The 17692-nt window shown below is 37.4% G+C and overlaps 1 protein-coding gene across 3 annotated transcripts in view; it reads left to right on the top strand.

Moving 5' to 3' along the window:
• Nucleotides 1-16692, top strand: part of TPR (translocated promoter region, nuclear basket protein) — a 120478-nt gene extending 103786 nt beyond the window's left edge. For all 3 annotated transcript variants that reach the window (XM_081325900.1, XM_081325902.1, XM_081325901.1), the window contains 8 exons: nucleotides 363-431; nucleotides 8424-8518; nucleotides 8886-8989; nucleotides 12251-12346; nucleotides 13370-13526; nucleotides 15057-15175; nucleotides 16030-16128; nucleotides 16475-16692. In XM_081325900.1, coding sequence (XP_081182026.1) covers nucleotides 363-431; nucleotides 8424-8518; nucleotides 8886-8989; nucleotides 12251-12346; nucleotides 13370-13526; nucleotides 15057-15175; nucleotides 16030-16128; nucleotides 16475-16530 — 795 coding nt within the window. In that variant the 3' untranslated portion in view covers nucleotides 16531-16692. The remainder of the gene's footprint in view (nucleotides 1-362; nucleotides 432-8423; nucleotides 8519-8885; nucleotides 8990-12250; nucleotides 12347-13369; nucleotides 13527-15056; nucleotides 15176-16029; nucleotides 16129-16474) is intronic.
• Nucleotides 16693-17692: the final 1000 nt, after the last annotated feature.

Here is a 17692-nt window from a genome sequence, read left to right on the forward strand (position 1 = left end):
GTTCTGAGAAAATTCATTTAGCATTTATAATCAAGTGCAAAGCTGCATTTACAAATAGCACACCAGCAGGCAAATTGATTTAAGAATAAGCATTTGCGGAACTGATAGTGGCTGACTTCATATTTGCATCCTGTCATTTCTTGGAAGAGCAATAACCAACATAACATTGAACAATAAATCATAATTAACAAACACCATGTCTAGGTGCATCTAACATTTCAAATGAAATTCAACCATATCATAATGTAGGAATCCAATCTGTCTCAAAAAGAACAATCTACCCAACCCTATTTTTTTAAAAAAACTGGTATTTTCCACTAAAATCACTCAAGGGTTTTTAAAAAATGTTTTTGGCTATACAGAGGATACAAACGGCTCGGAGACAGTCTGTGGGGCGTGGACTTCAACTAACTCCAGGTATAGGTGGCATGGTAAGTAAGTATTGTTATTTCTAAATGCAGAATTTGTATTTCAGCTGTGCTATGGCAGTTTACTCACCTGCTTCCCAGCACTTTTAAATGATCCTATTGAGAGGCAGAGGTGTTCTTTGAAATTAAGCTCCATTTCGATTGAAGAAAGAGTAGTATGTGTTTAGTTTTAACGACAACAACTTTATTGATTAGCCCTTGGGCCATATCAAAGTGCAAAGTTAAAAATAATGAAATAGGCTTTGTAACAAATTTAAGCCCATCTGCTCCTGATTAAAAATACTTGTGATACTGCAGCAAATGCTTCACTCCCAGGTAGACTTTACCTCCCTTCTGGAATTTGGAATGCTTTCTCACAACTGAAATAACCTGCTCCTCTTTCATTGGGATGGCACTGTTTATTCAGCCGTATAGTTTATTTTGCTTTCTGGATGGAATGTTCTATTTTGTTTCCTACCCTTGATAGATGGGTCAAAGGCTTATTGACAGCCCTATATTCCCTGAATTCAGCATGATTGGGAAATCAGTACAAAATTCTTCAGCTGACATGTTTTAGTTATTCTAGAGTTTCCTCAAAGTACTAATTCACAAAGTTGTTCAGTGATCCAAGGTAGAGACTGTACAGACTTATGAAATAAATCTAGCTTTTAAAAAACCTGTTTAGTAGTGGGCACAGCATAATAGATAATGCTTTTAAAGGCAAGCAATGCGAATAGCTATTTACAGGGTTTTTTTAAAAAAATAATATTTTATTAATTTTCCAATTTTACATTTGAATATTTAAAAAGCAATATGGTGACTGGGTTAGTCAATAGTTCAATAACAAAATATTTAGTACAGATCTCACGTTACAACATCAGATATTTCTTCTCTTTTTCCCTTAACATTTACTGTCTCATGTTCAAGCTGGTACATTTCTAATTATATCAACTCAATAAAAACATTATTACATTTATCAATAAAATTTTAGCTTATGCATATCTTAATTACATTCAGTCTTCATAGACAATCCATATCCTGTTATTTTTACTCAATTTTTAGTTTCTCATCAATATTCCAATTTAACCTTTGATATCCATAATTTTCAGACTTTGGGTAACCAAGGTTTCCCTTATCTCACTTCGTAACAAACTATAATATCCAAAATACACATTTTGTCTATTTGAATATAATCTTATATTTCCTAAGAGATATCTGTTTCCCACCATATTAAATCATCTACTTAATAATACAATATCCCCTTTAATAAATCAAAACCATTGTATATATCAGGGCTTTTCAACCTTTTCACCCATTGTACTACTTTTAGGATATGGCAGTGTCCGAGAACCACCAGTCGCCTAGCAAGGTGTCAAAAACTTGATGACCAAAAAAAAAAAACAAAGGAAAAAAGTGATGAAGTACAGGTAGTCTTCAACTTACAACAATTTGCTTAGTGATTGTTCGAAGTGCCCCCCAAGCCATAGCCGAGCAAGACACCTGCCTGCCCGCCCAGCGGCGCTCTTCCTCCTGTCCGAGGTTTTCATTGTTGTGAGAATTTCTGTTGAGGATTGGCAGCGGTGGTGGGGTGGGGGGTGTTTGGTTTTTATTCTAACCCCCCCATTTGCTGGGTGGTTGCAACACGTTTTGGTCACTTCACATGTCCCTGGGACACTGTGACCATCATAAATATGAATCAGTTGCCAAGGATTTGGATGTAAATCACAAGATCCTGGAGATGCTGCAACATTCCAGCTGATTTGCATTTCTTCTGGGCTCAGAAGCACCAGGATCAGCGTCAAGCTCCAGCTGGAGCCTGGCACTGATCCTGGCGCTTCCACTGAGCCCTGACAGCCCTGAGGAAGAGCTGATCCTGGTGCTTCTAATGAGCCCTGACAGCCCTGCAGCTCCAGCCATTTCTCACTCAGGCTTGTGCTGTGCTGCCACCAGTTCCTCTCATTCCCCTCTCCCACTACCACTTTTCTAGGATGGTTGTGTACCACCTGCTAGGTGCCAATGTACCACAGGTGGTACCCGTACCAATGGTTGAAAAGCCCTGGTATATATTGTCTGGGTTAATCAATAAATCAAACATATTCATAATATTTTTTTCTTAATAGCTACTATCTCATATTTAAGCTAATAATTTTTATTACCGCTAAATAAAAATATATTTATTATATTCAATAGATTTTTAGTTTATATATATCTTAATTACCTTTACATTTAGCCTTTATAAGCAAATCAATGTTCAAATTTAACTTAATATTTATACTTCTAAATTATAAATGACCAATGTTTTCTTTATCTCATTTCATAACAATATATTCAAAGTACACATCTTATCTATTTGAGTATATTCTATTTTAATTCTCCTGAGTAAGTCAAAACGCCAATTTTCTTCAATCTTATTCTGGCTTTCTTTCTTTGCCAAATCGTCTTCCATGTCCATGCTTTTGAGTCCTCAAACAAATCTCCCTGTGTTTGTTATGTAGATTGTTTGATGTTTAAAAAAAAAACCATCCGTTCGACATTTTTTTGAGAGGACTAACAAAGCGTCTCTCTATTTTTCCATCTCGACATAGTTGTCCTGAACTGTTTATCTTCTCTTCAATCTGTTCTTCTTTTTGATCCTCAGGTTCCTTCTGATTTATGTAGAAAGTCTTTTCCTTTTTCCATATTGTCAGTCTCTTCTGTGTTTTCCACTGACTGTATTTGTTGATCAGTTGAATCTTCTGTCATAATCTTTAATTGTTCCACCTTTTTTGTTATATTCTGTGTAGTTGTAATCAGAGTTTGAGTTCGTATATCTGGGCTGACATCTTGTTCTTTTCTATATAACCTCTCATTTCATCAGTGGCTGTAAGAATATTTTGATGAATTGCTTTCAACATAGAGAGAATCTGTTCCTGATCTTCATCCATATTCTCTTAGTAATGTATTAAAAGCTTTACTATCAGAGAATGCAAAAAAGATTTTGTCACTGGATAAGGAACACAGTTGGGTTTCTCACAGCTGATGTCTCAAGGTTACATAAGTCTTACCTATTGTCTGGGCTGCTGGCCAAGTCTCTAAGCAATAACAAATTGTAGTATCATGTTTAGCCACAAGATGTCGCCCCTACCATTCAAAGTTTTCTTTTAAATCCATAGTTTTTATAATCTTTTCAGTTTTGCTTCTTTTTTATAAGTAAAAACCCCGATCTTCAGTAATCATAGAAAATCTTTTAGTCCACAAACTTTAAAAAATAGAATTCCAATTAGGTCAAGTTATTCTTTCAATGTTTTAAACTCCTCTGGATAGTCAGTCACCGCTGTTTCTAGAGGGAGGGATAAAATCTCCCCTCTCCACAGGGGGAAAAGTACTTTAAGCAGCTTATGCAGGTAAAAAGAAATAGATAGGATTTAAGAGAGGTAGATCTCACCCAGTCTTATCCGCACTGCTTTATAATTGCCTGGTCGTCTGCTGATTTGGAGGGCTGCCCTGGATCAAGCGGAAGGGCTAATGCCCTTCCGCGATCCAACGGGGATCCCGTCCTTGCTTGTCACCCCCACAGGGCGACTTTCGACCCTTTCCAGGGTCCCCAGGCAAAGCGAAACTGGACACGGAAGACTGAGTAGGTATTAAGAAAAAAAGACAGGAAGTAATGTTGAAGGAGGAATTTTGTTTACTAAATTTAAGATACGATGGTCATAGCAAACACTCGTTTCCAGCAACCCTTCTCAAAAATCATGGGTCGTCTTATACGCCGGGTGCTGAAACTTTAGGGACAGGGCTGGCTGGAAAACCTGGAGCTGATCTCCCATTTGGTCTGCGCAGAGTAAGCGGGACCAATTGGAGAAGAAGCTGCAGTCTATGATTTTTTACAGGCTTGGGTCTGGGCATCTTTCCTTCTAAAGTTGAAGAGCAGCTGCAGTCTATCCCAACTTGAAAGGCAGGTGGGGAATGCAGCAGCCAGAGCAGCTGCTTAGCTCTAAGGACACATTTGACTCAGGAACTGGGCAGGCTGGCTGGAAAACCTGGAGCGGATCTCCCATTTGGTCTGCACAGGGAAAGCTTTAGAGTGAATTAGGAAAAGTTTAATCCACTTGCACTGTTTTATGTTTACATGTTTGATGACAAACAGCTTTATGTTTATAAGTGACAGTTTTCCTACTAAGTACCTGCATGTCATAAGCATTTGAATTAAAATTACCATATTAAAATCAAATCTGATGTTTTTTTATTTTTATTTGGTGTGTGTTGGAAGAGGGGTAGTCTTATATGGCGAGTATAGCCCAAACCCTATAATTTAACAGGAAATGTAGGGGGTCGTCTTATACGCCCAGTCGTCTTATATACCGGAAAATACGGTACACAGAAGAACTATACAAGAATGAGCTTAACGTCCCTGATAATCACAATAAGGTGGTCACTGACCTCAAGCCAGTCATCCTAGAATGTGAAGTGGGCCTTAGAAAAGCTGAGCAACAACAAAGCTAGTGGAGGTGACAGTATTCCAGCTGAGCAATTCAAAATCTTAAAAGACGATGCAGTAAAAGTGCTACACTCAATTTGCCAGCAAATTTGGAAAACTCAACAGTGGCCACAGGATTGGAAAAGGATCAATTTCCAAAGAAAGGCAGTGCCAAAGAATGTTCAAACTATTGCACCATTGCACTCATTTCTCACGCTAGTAAAGTTATGCTTAAAATCCTACAAGCTAGACTCCAGCAGCATGTGGATCGAGAACTACCAGAAGTACAGGCAGGATTTTGAAGAGGCAGAGGAACTAGAGATCTAATTGCCAACATACGCTGGATCATGGAGAAAGCTAGAGAGTTCCAGAAAAACATCTGCTTCATTGACTATGCTAAAGCCTTTGATTGTGTGGATCATAACAAACTGGCAAGTTCTTAAAGAGATGGGCGTACCAGACCATCTTATTTGTCTCTTGAGAAACCTATATGTGGGCCAAGAAGCAACAGTGAGAACTGGACACGGAACCACTGATTGGTTCAAAATTGGGAAAGGAGTCCGGCAAGGCTGTATACTGTCGCCCTGCCTATTTAACTTATATGCAGAGCACATCATGAGAAAGGCAGGACTAGATGAATCAAAAGTTGGAATTAGGATTGCTGGAAGAAATATCAACAACCTAAGATATGCAGATGATACCACTCTAATGGCAGAAAGTGAAGAGGAACTAAAGAGCCTCTTTTTCCTGGCAAAGAAGGAGAGTGCAAAAGTTGGGTTGAAACTTAACATTAAGAAAACCAAGATCATGGCATCTGGCCCTCTCAATTCCTGGCAAATAGATGGGGAAGAAATGGAGGTAGTGACAGATTTTATTTTCCTGGGCTCCAGGATCACCGCAGATGGGGACTGTAGCCAAGAAATTAAAAGACGCTTGGTCCTGGGGAGGAAAGCCATGGCAAATCTAGACAGCACACTAAAAAGCAGAGACGTCACCCTGTCAACAAAAGTGCGTATAGTCAACGCTATGGTCTTCCCAGTTGCAATGTATGGCAGTGAAAGCTGGACCATAAAAAAGGCTGAGCGCCAAAGAATTGAGGCCTTTGAACTCTGGTGCTGGAGAAGACTCCTGAGAGTTCCATGGACTGCAAGGCGATCAAACTGGTCAGTCCTAGAGGAGATCAACCCTGACTGCTCTTTAGAAGGCCAGATCCTGAAGCTAAAACTCAAATTCTTTGGCCACCTAATGAGAAGGAAGGACTCACTGAAGAAGAGCCTAATGCTGGGAAAGGTTGAGGGCAATAGAAGAAGGGGACGACAGAGAATGAGGTGGCTGGATGGAGTCACTGAAGCAGTAGGCGTGAGCTTAAATGGACTCCAGAAGATGGTAGAGGACAGGAAGGCCTGGAGGAACGTTGTCCATAGGGTCGTGATGGGTCGGACATGACTTCGCAGCTAACAACAACATAACAACAAATTTAAGATATCTCAAAATTACCAGAACATAAGAATATTATATTGCATTACTAATTAGTTGATGTAAGATGGTGAGAATTCAAATTGGTAAGATGTGTATCCTGAGCATTAGATCTTGTGATGAATTGTGATAAAGGGAATTGGAAACTTGGAAATTATAAATATCAAATGTTAAATATAAATTTTAATGGGAAACTAAAAATTGGGAAAAATTAACCAGGACATTGATTGTCTAAAAAGATTGAATGTTAAAACAACTAGGATATGTATAAACTAAAAACTATTGATAAATGTAAGAAAGTTATTTTTTTATTTAATCGATATAACAAGAATTGTATTAATTTAAATATGAGACAGTAAATACTAAGGGGAAAAGAAAAGAAACATTTAATACTTTGAAATGTGTACTAAAGATATTTGTATGTTAGTGAATTATTGACCAACTCAGCCATCACGTTGCTTTTCAAATATTGAAATGTAAAACTAGAAAACCAATGAAATTTTCTCTGAAAAAAAATAATTTTCTTTTCCCTTTTAGGTCTAATTTTTAAATATTAAACAGGTCAAGTTCTTACTTTCAACTGATTTCCAAATATTTTAAATCTAATAACCAAAATTCCCCTTATCTCAACATCTCCCTTTAACCCTCTAATTGACAATATAAAATCCCCTCTAATGAGTCAAAACCCCAATTTTTTCAATCTTATTCTAGCTTTCTTCTTTTGCCAACTAGGCTTATGGATTGTCAAATAAATCTCCCTCTATTCTTATATGTGTTATTTGAATTAAAGGGGACCATTTGATTGCCAATTTTCTGGAAGGACTAGCCCATTTGTATTTGTTAAATTGTCTCCCTTTTATTCCAGTCCCCCCTTATTTTCTCTGATATATTTGTCTTCAGTTCAATCTGTTCATCTTTCTCAAATTTCTTCTGATTTATATAGAAAGTCATTTCCATTTTCAGTATTGTCACTTCCTTTTCTTGATTTTCCATCAGCTGTATTTGTTGGTCAATTGAATCCTCTGTGTTAATATTTGATTGTCCTGCTTCTTCTGTTATCTTCTGCATTGTTGGTTCTTTGGTTGTAGTCAAAATTTGGCTTTGTGCATCTAAGCTGGCATCTTGATCTTTTATTTTAGATCATTTTATCACAAGCTGAAAGAATAGTTTCATGTATTACTTTCAACATGGAAAGAATCTTCATCTCTTTCACGTATTTGTAAATAGTCTTTCTAGTAAAAATTGTTTGTAAAGCAAAAGTCAATAAAGGTTTACATTCCCAGTTCAAGTAAGCCAATTTTGCTGCCCAGCTGTTCTCTTACATCTGAGTCTCTCACAGATGGTGCCAAGGTCAGGAAAGTCTTATCTAAGGTCTGGGCTGCGAGCCAAGTCTCTTTTTTAAAAAATAACATTGCAATACCAAGCTTCACCACAAGATGTCACTGGTGCCATTTAAGGTTGTTGTTTTTAAGTCCCAAATGTTTCTAATTCTTTTTTTCCAATTTTATTTCTTTTTTGTAGATTAAAAACAAAAGTCTCCAGTAAAAATAGGAAAATTTTTCGTCCCCAAGTTTCAGGAACATATAAATCCAATTAGATTTAATGCTTTGATTCCCCTGGATAGTCAGACGCTGCTGTTCTTAGAGGGTGGGATAGAAATTCCCTTCCTTCTCTCCTCACAGGGGGAACATACTTCAGACAGCTTTTACAGGAAGAGAAGGTACTTAGGGTAAAGAGAAAATAAGATCTCACCCAGTTTGATCTGCATAGCTTTCGAAGTGCTTGAGAGTAGATTTGACTTTGGCTGTCTGCAGCCTAATGGTGGGCCATATTGCTATGGCCGGTCTTCCCTCTGCCAGTTTGGAGGGCTGCCCCAGATTGAGCGGAAGGGCTGCCACCCTCCCGCGATCAAGCGGGGGTCCCTTCCTTGCTCGTCGCCACTACAGGGTGACTTTCGACCCTTTCCAGGGTCCCCCAGGGAAGGGAAATCGGACATGGAAGATGGACCTTGCCTTCAAAATGTCCACAGTGGCTGTGTCGGCAAAGTGGAAGTCTTGTTTACAGCTTTTAAAATCTCCCTCTAGCAGCAACATTTCTTCGATGATGAGGACCGGACAGTTCCAAGCACGCCAACATTGGTGGTACCGCATCGTACAGATGGGTTCGCAGAAGCAATTCAGTAAGTTGATTCCAACCAGCAAAATAGCAGCAAACCTATTAAATGTTACAGAATGTATGGATGTATTAACTAATATATACTATTAACCTTACATCTTGTTTGTTTGTTTATTCAAATTCTATAGCCACCCATCTAACATAAGTAATTCTTAGAAAGACAAAAACACAGTCATAATAATGACAAATATTTAAAAACAATGAAAATTATTAAAACCATAGGACTCCAGTGTTAAAATTTTTATAAAAATATATTTTCTATATTAATAAATAATTTACTGTAATTCCTTTATAAATTTATTTTTTTTCTAACTCATAGTGGTGCAGAATTAGTTAATGATGGGTAAAATGGGATGTAACCTGTCTTTTAGTTCTCCTCAGGTTGCCGGAGTTCCTCGGTTTAGGTTTGGACCTCCCGAAGATATGCCACAAACCTCTGGCCAATCAGATCTTGGCCAACTTGCATCACAAGGAGGTATAGATATCCGAGCTTGTGCTTCTCTTTTATATCTAGATGATGTTTTGTTTTTTGTCTGCCTTGAAGTCTTTTTTATTACTTTTATAAAAACATATTAAAACAAAAAATACATATAAAAAACAAAACATAACATAAACAATACAATCAACAAAAATACAAAAAGAATACTTAACTTCCATTATTCTTAATCTTTCTAATCATTTTCAGGTGACTTCCTCAAGTCCCCCCTATCTGCGTTTCATTGTAAATCATCATTAGCAATTTCTATTTCATAATTCTAAATCATATTTATTTTATTTAATCCCATTTATATCCCGCCCTTCTCCAAAGACTCAGGGCGACTTACACTCTAAGCACAAATCAATGTGCTTAGCAATAGCCTTCATTCTATGTATATGCCTGCTTATTAGGGCTTTTGCCCCCCCAAGCGGCATTATTACAAAGTCAGCTTATTGCCCCCAACAATCTGGGTCCTCATTTTACCTACCTCGGAAGGATGGAAGGCTGAGTCAACCTTGAGCCTGGTGGGACTCGAACCTGCACTAATTGCAGGCAGCTGGTGTTACTTAAGGAGGCATTAGCCCACTGCTCCACCAAGGCTCTAAGATATTTAATATCTATATTTAATTTCTTATCATTTAACAATCATTCTTTCATATTATCCTTAATACTAAACATTAAACTCTAAAACTGCAACCTATAAGCACTTCCAAGTCCATTTCAAACTAATTAATATGACAATATTTCTTCAAATAGTCCTTAAATTTCTTCCAATCTTCTTCCACCGACTCTTCTCCCTGGTCACGGATTCTCCCGGTCAGCTCGGCGAGTTCCATATAGTCCCATCATTTTCATCTGCCATTCTTCCACAGTTGGTATTTCTTGTGTCTTCCAATTCTTGGCTATCAAAATTCTCGCCGCTGTTGTGGCATACAGAAAGAGAGTAACATCTTTTTTGGGAATTTCTTTTCTGACTATACCCAAGAAGAAGGCTTCTGGTTTCTTAATAAATGTGTTTTTCAACACTTTCTTTAATTCATTATAGATCTTTTCCCAGAAGTCTTTTACTATGGGGCAAGTCCACCACATGTGGTAAAAGGTTCCTTCTACAGCTGTACATTTCCAGCATTTATTATCATGTGTATGATAAATTTTTGCAAGTTTAACCGGTGTTACATACCACCTATACATCATCTTCATCATATTTTTTTTTCAAAACATTGCATGCTGTAAACTTAATACCCTTTTTCCACATCCTCTCCCAGTCCTCCATCATAATGTTGTGCCCCACATCATTAGCCCTATCAATCATCACTGATTTCATTGTTCATCTTCCGTGTGCCACTCCAGCAATAAATTATACATCTTGGAAAGATTCTTTGATTTTGTATCTAACAATAACATTTCCAATTTGGATTTCTCTATTTGAAAACCTATTTTTTATCCATTTTATACACTTCATTCATTTGGTAATATTGAAACCAATCATCAACCTTATCTTTCAGCTGCTCATATGTTTTTATCTTAAATTGGTCTCCTTCTTGTACCAATATATCCTTATATTTCAGCCACTTGGTTCCCATATTTGACCTTTTCTGGGCCTTAGCCTCTAATGGTGAAATCCACCTGGGTGTTTTACTTTCTAACAGATCTTTATATCTCATCCACACATTAATCAATGACTTTCTAATTATATGATTTTTAAAACCTTTGTGGACCTTTATCTTATCATACCATAAATATGCATGCCATCCAAATACATTTTCAAAACCTTCCAAATCTAATACATCGGTATTCTCTAACACAAACCAATCTCTCAACCAGCAAAAAACAGCAGCTTCAAAATAAAGTTTCAAATCTGGCAGGGAAAAGCCCCCTCTATCTTTTGAATCTGTTAATAGCTTGAACTTAATTCTAGATTTTTTCCCCTGCCAGATAAATTTCGATAATACCTTTTGCCATTCTTTAAAGCTATTCAACTTTTCAATAATTGGAAGTACTTGAAACAAAAATAGCATTTTTGGCAATACATTCATCTTAACAACTGAAATTCGGCCCATCAAAGACAATTTCAAATTTGTCCAAATATCCAGATCTCTCTTAATTCCATTCCACATTTTGTCGTAATTATCTTTATACAAATTCAAATTTTTTTGCCGTCATATTTACACCCAGATACTTCACCTTTTTTTACAAACATCAAACCAGTGGCTTCCTGTAACTTATTTTTTTCCTCTAATGTGTGTGTGTGTGTGTGTGTGTGTGTGTGTGAGAGAGAGAGAGAGAGAGAGAGAGAGAGAGAGAGAGAGAGAGAGAGAGAGAGAGAGAGAGAGAGAGAGAGAGAGAGAGAGAGAGAAAGAGAGATGTTATTTTTAATAGGTGGCATTAAATATAAGTCAAAAAGAACTCAAAGTGGAAGAACTTTTTGCTGAAAAAGAATTCTCTGATACTACATTCTAAGGTCATTTATTGCCTTTTTGAAAGCACATACCCACACATTCCTCTACATTCTGTTAGGATTTGCACTGATGAAATTTTCTAAATCATATATAGGATGTGGACACTGAATATAAATGGATATGAGAGTTCATATCCATTAAAATACAGATATTTCAAAACAGAATATAACAGAGCTGGAAGGGATCTTGGAGGTCTTCTAGTCCAACCCTCCGCTCAAACAGGAGAACCTACCATCTCAGACAAGTGACTGTCTAGCCTCTTTTTAAAAATCTCCAGTGATGGAGCGCCCACAATTTCTGGAGGCAAGCTGTTTCACTGGTTAATTGTCCTCACTATCAAGAAGTTTCTCCTTAATTCCAGGTTGCTTCTCTCTGATCAGTTTCCAACCATTGTTTCTTGTCTTGCCCTCTGGTGCTTTGATGAATAATGTGACCCCCTCTTCTTTGTGGCAGCCCCTTAAATACTGGAATACTGCTATCATGTCTCCCCTATTTCTTCTTTTCTTTAGACTAGCCAGACCCAAGTCCAAGTTCTTCATATGTTTTAGTCTCCAGGCCTTTGATCATCTTTTAATTGTTGGATTAAGCCTAGTATGTTAAAAACTGCAAAAGGTTTCCCATGTAAATTGCTGTATTTTTCTCTGCTTTTTCAAAGTGTGAATATTAGGCGAGTTTTTCTTTTTTAAAAAAAAACCTTGTTTGGGCCTTTCTATTAAGGTAGCAGGGAAGCAAATGCTTTCTTGTCTGAATATTGTGCTTTTGAGTTGCATCAAAGTAATTCTTCTCAAATTCTTGATAGGGCTAGGAATGTATGAAACACCCCTCTTTCTTGCCCATGAAGAGGAATCCGGAGGTCGTAGTGTCCCAACAACTCCACTACAAGTTGCAGCACCTGGTGAGCCCAATTTGTACAGATTCTGCATTCCTAATAGTGTTATTAGACAGAATGTTTGTTGACAGAAATGTAGCTATTTGGTGGGAAACTGATGTTGATGCTTTTCATCCAGAGGAAAACTGTCTGGTAGTTCTCAAGAAGTTAAAAACAAAGAAATATGTGTCAGTAGAGAAGCAAGGCATCTGTGTTGCTAAACATCTTACATTCTTGAACAAAGAATCCTTTATTTTTCAGGGAGCGTTAAGGGCATTTTTAGAAAAAGAAAAATCAGTAAACCTTAACTAATCTCTAGAAAGTTTGTAAGTCAATATAAGCAAAGGATCAAAGTTTATTATCACATAACAAAAAGTGTAGTTTATGACACTCTAGTCTCTTTCCTTCCTCAGTTTCTTCCACCTCCTCTGATGCAGGCATCTGTTTTTCACGCAAAATCCCACAAATTTTATTTTTTTATTTATTATTTAGCTTCTCTTTCATCTTTATCTTCTCTCCTATCTCCAAATCAATACACAATTCAATGTTTGTCACCACAAGGAAGGCAGAAGGCCATTGCTTTACAACCAGAGGCTTCTAAGCATTGACAACATTTTTTTCTATGATTGCACTGTGTCATGAAAGTAGTAAATATGTTTTTATTGAATTTGTAATACAGGGATAGGTTCATTTTAAATTTGTTTTGAGAGTCCAGGAATCATGGTGAGTAGAATTGGTATGACTTGGCTTCACTAGGAAATTTGAGAGTGTTGGGCTTAATTTGAAAGCAATATTAAACCTTTTGAAGGACTTGGTAAGATGCTGCACTACCAGTGTTTAGCAACATTTTGATGCTGCCCATTGTTTTGATTGGCATGAAACAGAAGCAAGAATATTTAACAATATAAACATATATAATAACACACATTTCTACTTTCCAAATTTTTGGGTGGGTGGGTTTATAGCATTTGGTGTGATGGAGAGAGAAAAAACAGTCTTCTTAGATAGGTTTGGCTTACACTCTGTTCTCTCCCTCCACCCCAATTCCAGTGTCTGTATTTACTGAAAGCAGTTCTGCCGATGCTTCTGAGCATGCCTCCCAGTCTGTTCCAATGGTTACAACTTCTACTGGTAACTTATCAACCACTTCAGAATCTGGAACAGGTGATGATGGTGACGAGGTTTTTGTGGAGGCAGAATCAGAAGGGTAAGCTGAAGGTTTTGGTTGGCTAAGATCAGAATTTGCGTGCAAAAGCACCTGAACAAGATGGGTACAATCCAGCTGAATTGCTAAAGTTCTGATCATTCATTATCCACCACTAAATCTTTTGTATTTTTAAGACAAACAATATGATGGTTTGCCCTACCAGCATATTCCCATCTCTCCAAGAGTAATATACTCTTAACATCTGTTTGGACTTGGTTCTAGAAGAGCTACTCTACCTCCCAGTCTGAGAGCCCTCTTAAGCCCAATCTGTTTGGGTAGGAGGTGTTTTGCCATCACAGATAGATTGCTCAAGGCAGAATTTCAATGGTACATTGAAATGGTACAGAATGACTTTCATCTGGGCCTGTGGCATTCTGCCAATTATTTTTTGTTAGTGTCTTTATGAGTTGTTTTTCCTTTTTTTTTTATTTTAATCCCATTTATATCCCGCTCTTCTCCGAAGACTCAGGGCGGCTTACAATTTAAGCACAAACCAATGTGCTTAGCAATAGCCTTCATTCTATGTATATGCCTGCTTATTAGGGCTTATTAGCCCCCCCCCCAAGCGGCATTATTACAAAGTCAGCTTATTGCCCCCAACAATCTGGGTCCTCATTTTACCTACCTCGGAAGGATGGAAGGCTGAGTCAACCTTTTTGATCCCTATTCAAGAATATAATCCTTATATAAAATTGCCCGATGGTTCCAGGGAGTGATTTCCAAGTTCACTAGGATCATAATAGAAAATAGTATCTATAGCATTCTAGGTCAGACTAGTTCTCTTCTGATATTGGGGGATATTGAAACTTAACAGCAGGTAAAATTAGGAAGCACCAGTAAATTCTTTGGGGACATTTCTATGCACCAGAATGATTTTTTTTCTTTTATCCAACTTTGTTGCTCTGGCTAAGACTAAGTAGTTAATTCTTTTTTTATTGATCACAATCTGACTATAGAGCCACTTGAAGTAATTTTGATAGATAAGTTTGAAAACTTCATTGCTAAGTTTTCACAGTGTTCAATTGAGCCTTTTGTAAAACTGACTAAATTTTCTAGGAGCAAAGCATTATTATTTTGCTCAACTGTAATAGTAATAGTCTCAATACATACTGCTTGTAGTAAAAATTAGCAGAGAACTGACACAGAGGTGGAGAAAATCAGTGAGAGATTCACTTCTGTGCTTCCATTTCTTTCATTAAATGGAGCAATCCTTCCAAAATAAAAGCTTCCATACTAGTTCTCACAGATATGTTACTGATACTTTGCTAGAACAATAAAGACAAAACCCAGGTTTCACCATTGTATATGTCATCTGTGCCATCACTAGGTGTGGTTGAACATAAAGCGTAGGCTGCTTTCAGAGTTATGGTTTTCTGAATAAAATTAAGGTATTTCAGAGGGCCTTAAAAGCCTGGCTGTTCTCCTGGGCTCCAAGTTAGGCTGGTTGAAGCCCCTTGTGGGATATGTTTGTATATATTTTCTGTGTTGTTGTTATTCACATTTCTTTCCTGTACACCCCTTTGTCTATAGAATTTCTTCAGAGGTAGGTCTAGACATTGATAGCCAGCAAGAGGAGGAATCACCTCAAACTCCTGATGAATCAGATCTTCCTTCTACCAGTCAAGATCCTCCTTCTAGTTCATCTGCAGGTATACATTTTGTTGTTGTTGTGTTGTTGTTAGTTGCAAAGTCATGTCCGACTCATCGGTATATATAGCTGCATCAAATCCTGGATCTAGAGAACTCATTTGGAGTACAGGTGGTCCTTACTTAAGGACTGAAATTATGATGGACACCCCCCAAAAAAAAGAATGGAATCATTTAACAATTGTGGCATTCACTTAACAACAACCACACAAAAAATCATAAAGTTGGGTCTGATCAAGTGGGGTGCCTTGACTTAACAACTGTAATGACTTATGAAGAAATTCTGGTCTATGTTATAGTAATACATTGAGGACTACCTGTTCTTATATATACTGCTCAAAAAAATAAAGGGAACACAAAATAAGACATCCTACTATTAAATACAGTACATTGTGTTGTTTAAGTGTTCCCTTTATTTTTTTGAGCAGTATATTTTCATTGATATGGGACATCAGACAAAGAATAATTGAACGTGTGATGGTTTTGAATTTCTCCCCCTTTACAGTTTGTATTCTAGAAAAGATTGCAGTCTGTAGATATGAAAAGGAAGGATTCTCACTAATCATTCTCTGCAGCTTAAAGATCCATTAGGGCATGAACTCTGGTCATCAATACTCCAAATGTTTGACAAAACACTTAAAAAAGTATACAGGAATTTGCTTGTATTTCCATTCATTGAAGTGTCATACAAAAATAACCATTCACATGATCTACAAAGTTGCATGTAGAAAAAAATGCTACTCATTTTCTAGTTAAAGGTTTTATTTGTTATACCCACACAGTCCTGCAGTAGAAAAATCAGGAATAATACTTCTATGGCTATGAGAAAATCAATACCCTACTATTTCTTTTCCAGATACAAGCAGCAATCATCCCAAACCCTTCCGACGTGTTAGACTTCAGCCCCCAACCTTAAGGGCTGGAGTTCGTGGTCGTCAGTTTAATAGACACAGGGGTGAGTATATTTCAATCACAGTGGGGCTTAGTTAACTAAGTTACGTTACTTACTGTTGAGAAAAATGAACTACACATACAGCGTAAACATTTTGAAAAATGTAGGATTTTGCCCCCTGCTAGCTTACATATGGTAAGAGAAGGAATGGCAGAACCTGGGGGCAGAGTGAAAAGAGCAATCAGTCTGGAATCCCTACGTAGCCACAAGCAAACTAGGATATAAGATATGGAATGATTATTTTACAGTGATAATAGTGGCAGGGAAATTCTTGTAATGTGGATGGTTAAAATATCAAAAGGCAAATGAAAATTGAAATACATATATAACTGCTGTATCTTTCTTGCAGGTATAACTCATGCAATGGGTGGCAGAGGAGGCCTGAACAGAGGCAATATTAACTAAATATTGTACAAATTTTGCAAATGGTGTATACTGTTTAGTCTGCCTTTTTTCTGCATTAGTATAATAGCTGCCAAGCTTAAAGCAGTCTTTTTTTAAATGTTAAAAAAGGATTGTTGTATGAACATTTGGTTGTCTTTTATTAATAAAAACTAGAGAAACTGTCACACAAAAGCATTTCTTTCAGGTCTTTGAGTTTCCAAATTATTCTGCAGGACACTTGTACCAAGCATTAGACACAGTCTGCCCAGTTTGCATTGTAACTGGTCTTGCTATTCTGCTGCCCACATCCAAGCTGTAGTAGTTATCTGAAAGGGAATGGAGTGGGAGAACAGGGCTATTAGATCACACCTCACAAGTATTAACAGTTGAAAAACAATGGTTAATGTGTATCCTCAGTTCAAGATGAGCATATCTTTCCATGCAATTTCAGTTGTTTGGAAAGAGGCAATAAGGCAGCCCCCCACCCACCCACCCCTGCTTCACAGCTTGCAGAGAAAACCTTGGTACTTCATAGATTCCTCCAGTGGACAGATAGCATTGAGCAACTCAAGCAATTGGAAGATGAGTGGACTAAGGTATATTTGGCTCATTTATGTGCTCATGTTGGGAAAAATGGGGTTGAATTTTCAGTCAGAAGGAAACCCTAGAAAATTCAGTCAAATCAAACCAGGGACTAAGGTTTTCTTTCAGTACCAATCTGTTTAGGTACTACAGGCTTCCTTCAAAAAAAAGTCAGGGAAAGAAACCCCATCTATGAAACAGCCCAGTGATGTTATAAGCATGCGAGACATTTTAAAGGGTAAAGGAGGATGGAAAAAACCTCTAGACCAGACGCATTATCCAGAAGCCACGCCCAACCCAATGGCAAGAAGGCTCCGATATGTTGCGCAATGTCACGTGACATCGCGAGTTTGACATGTCTGCTCTAGACCATCTTAAGCTTTTAGAAAATGCAAACTCTTCCTACCTCACTGAATACCACTTGTTCTTTACCCAGAAAGGACAAATGCTAGTCAACTATGGTCCTACTAGCATTTATCTATCTATCATCTATTGAGATAAATGGTTCTATTGAGAGCAAAGTATCCAAATTCAGTTGCAGCATGATTCATGGGATTAATTTAGTATCCTGTATAATCCAGGCTGTTTGATTTTACATCTC

Source organism: Vipera berus, assembly GCF_964194415.1.
Source record: "Vipera berus genome assembly, chromosome: 3".
Taxonomy (NCBI): Eukaryota; Metazoa; Chordata; class Lepidosauria; order Squamata; family Viperidae; genus Vipera; species Vipera berus.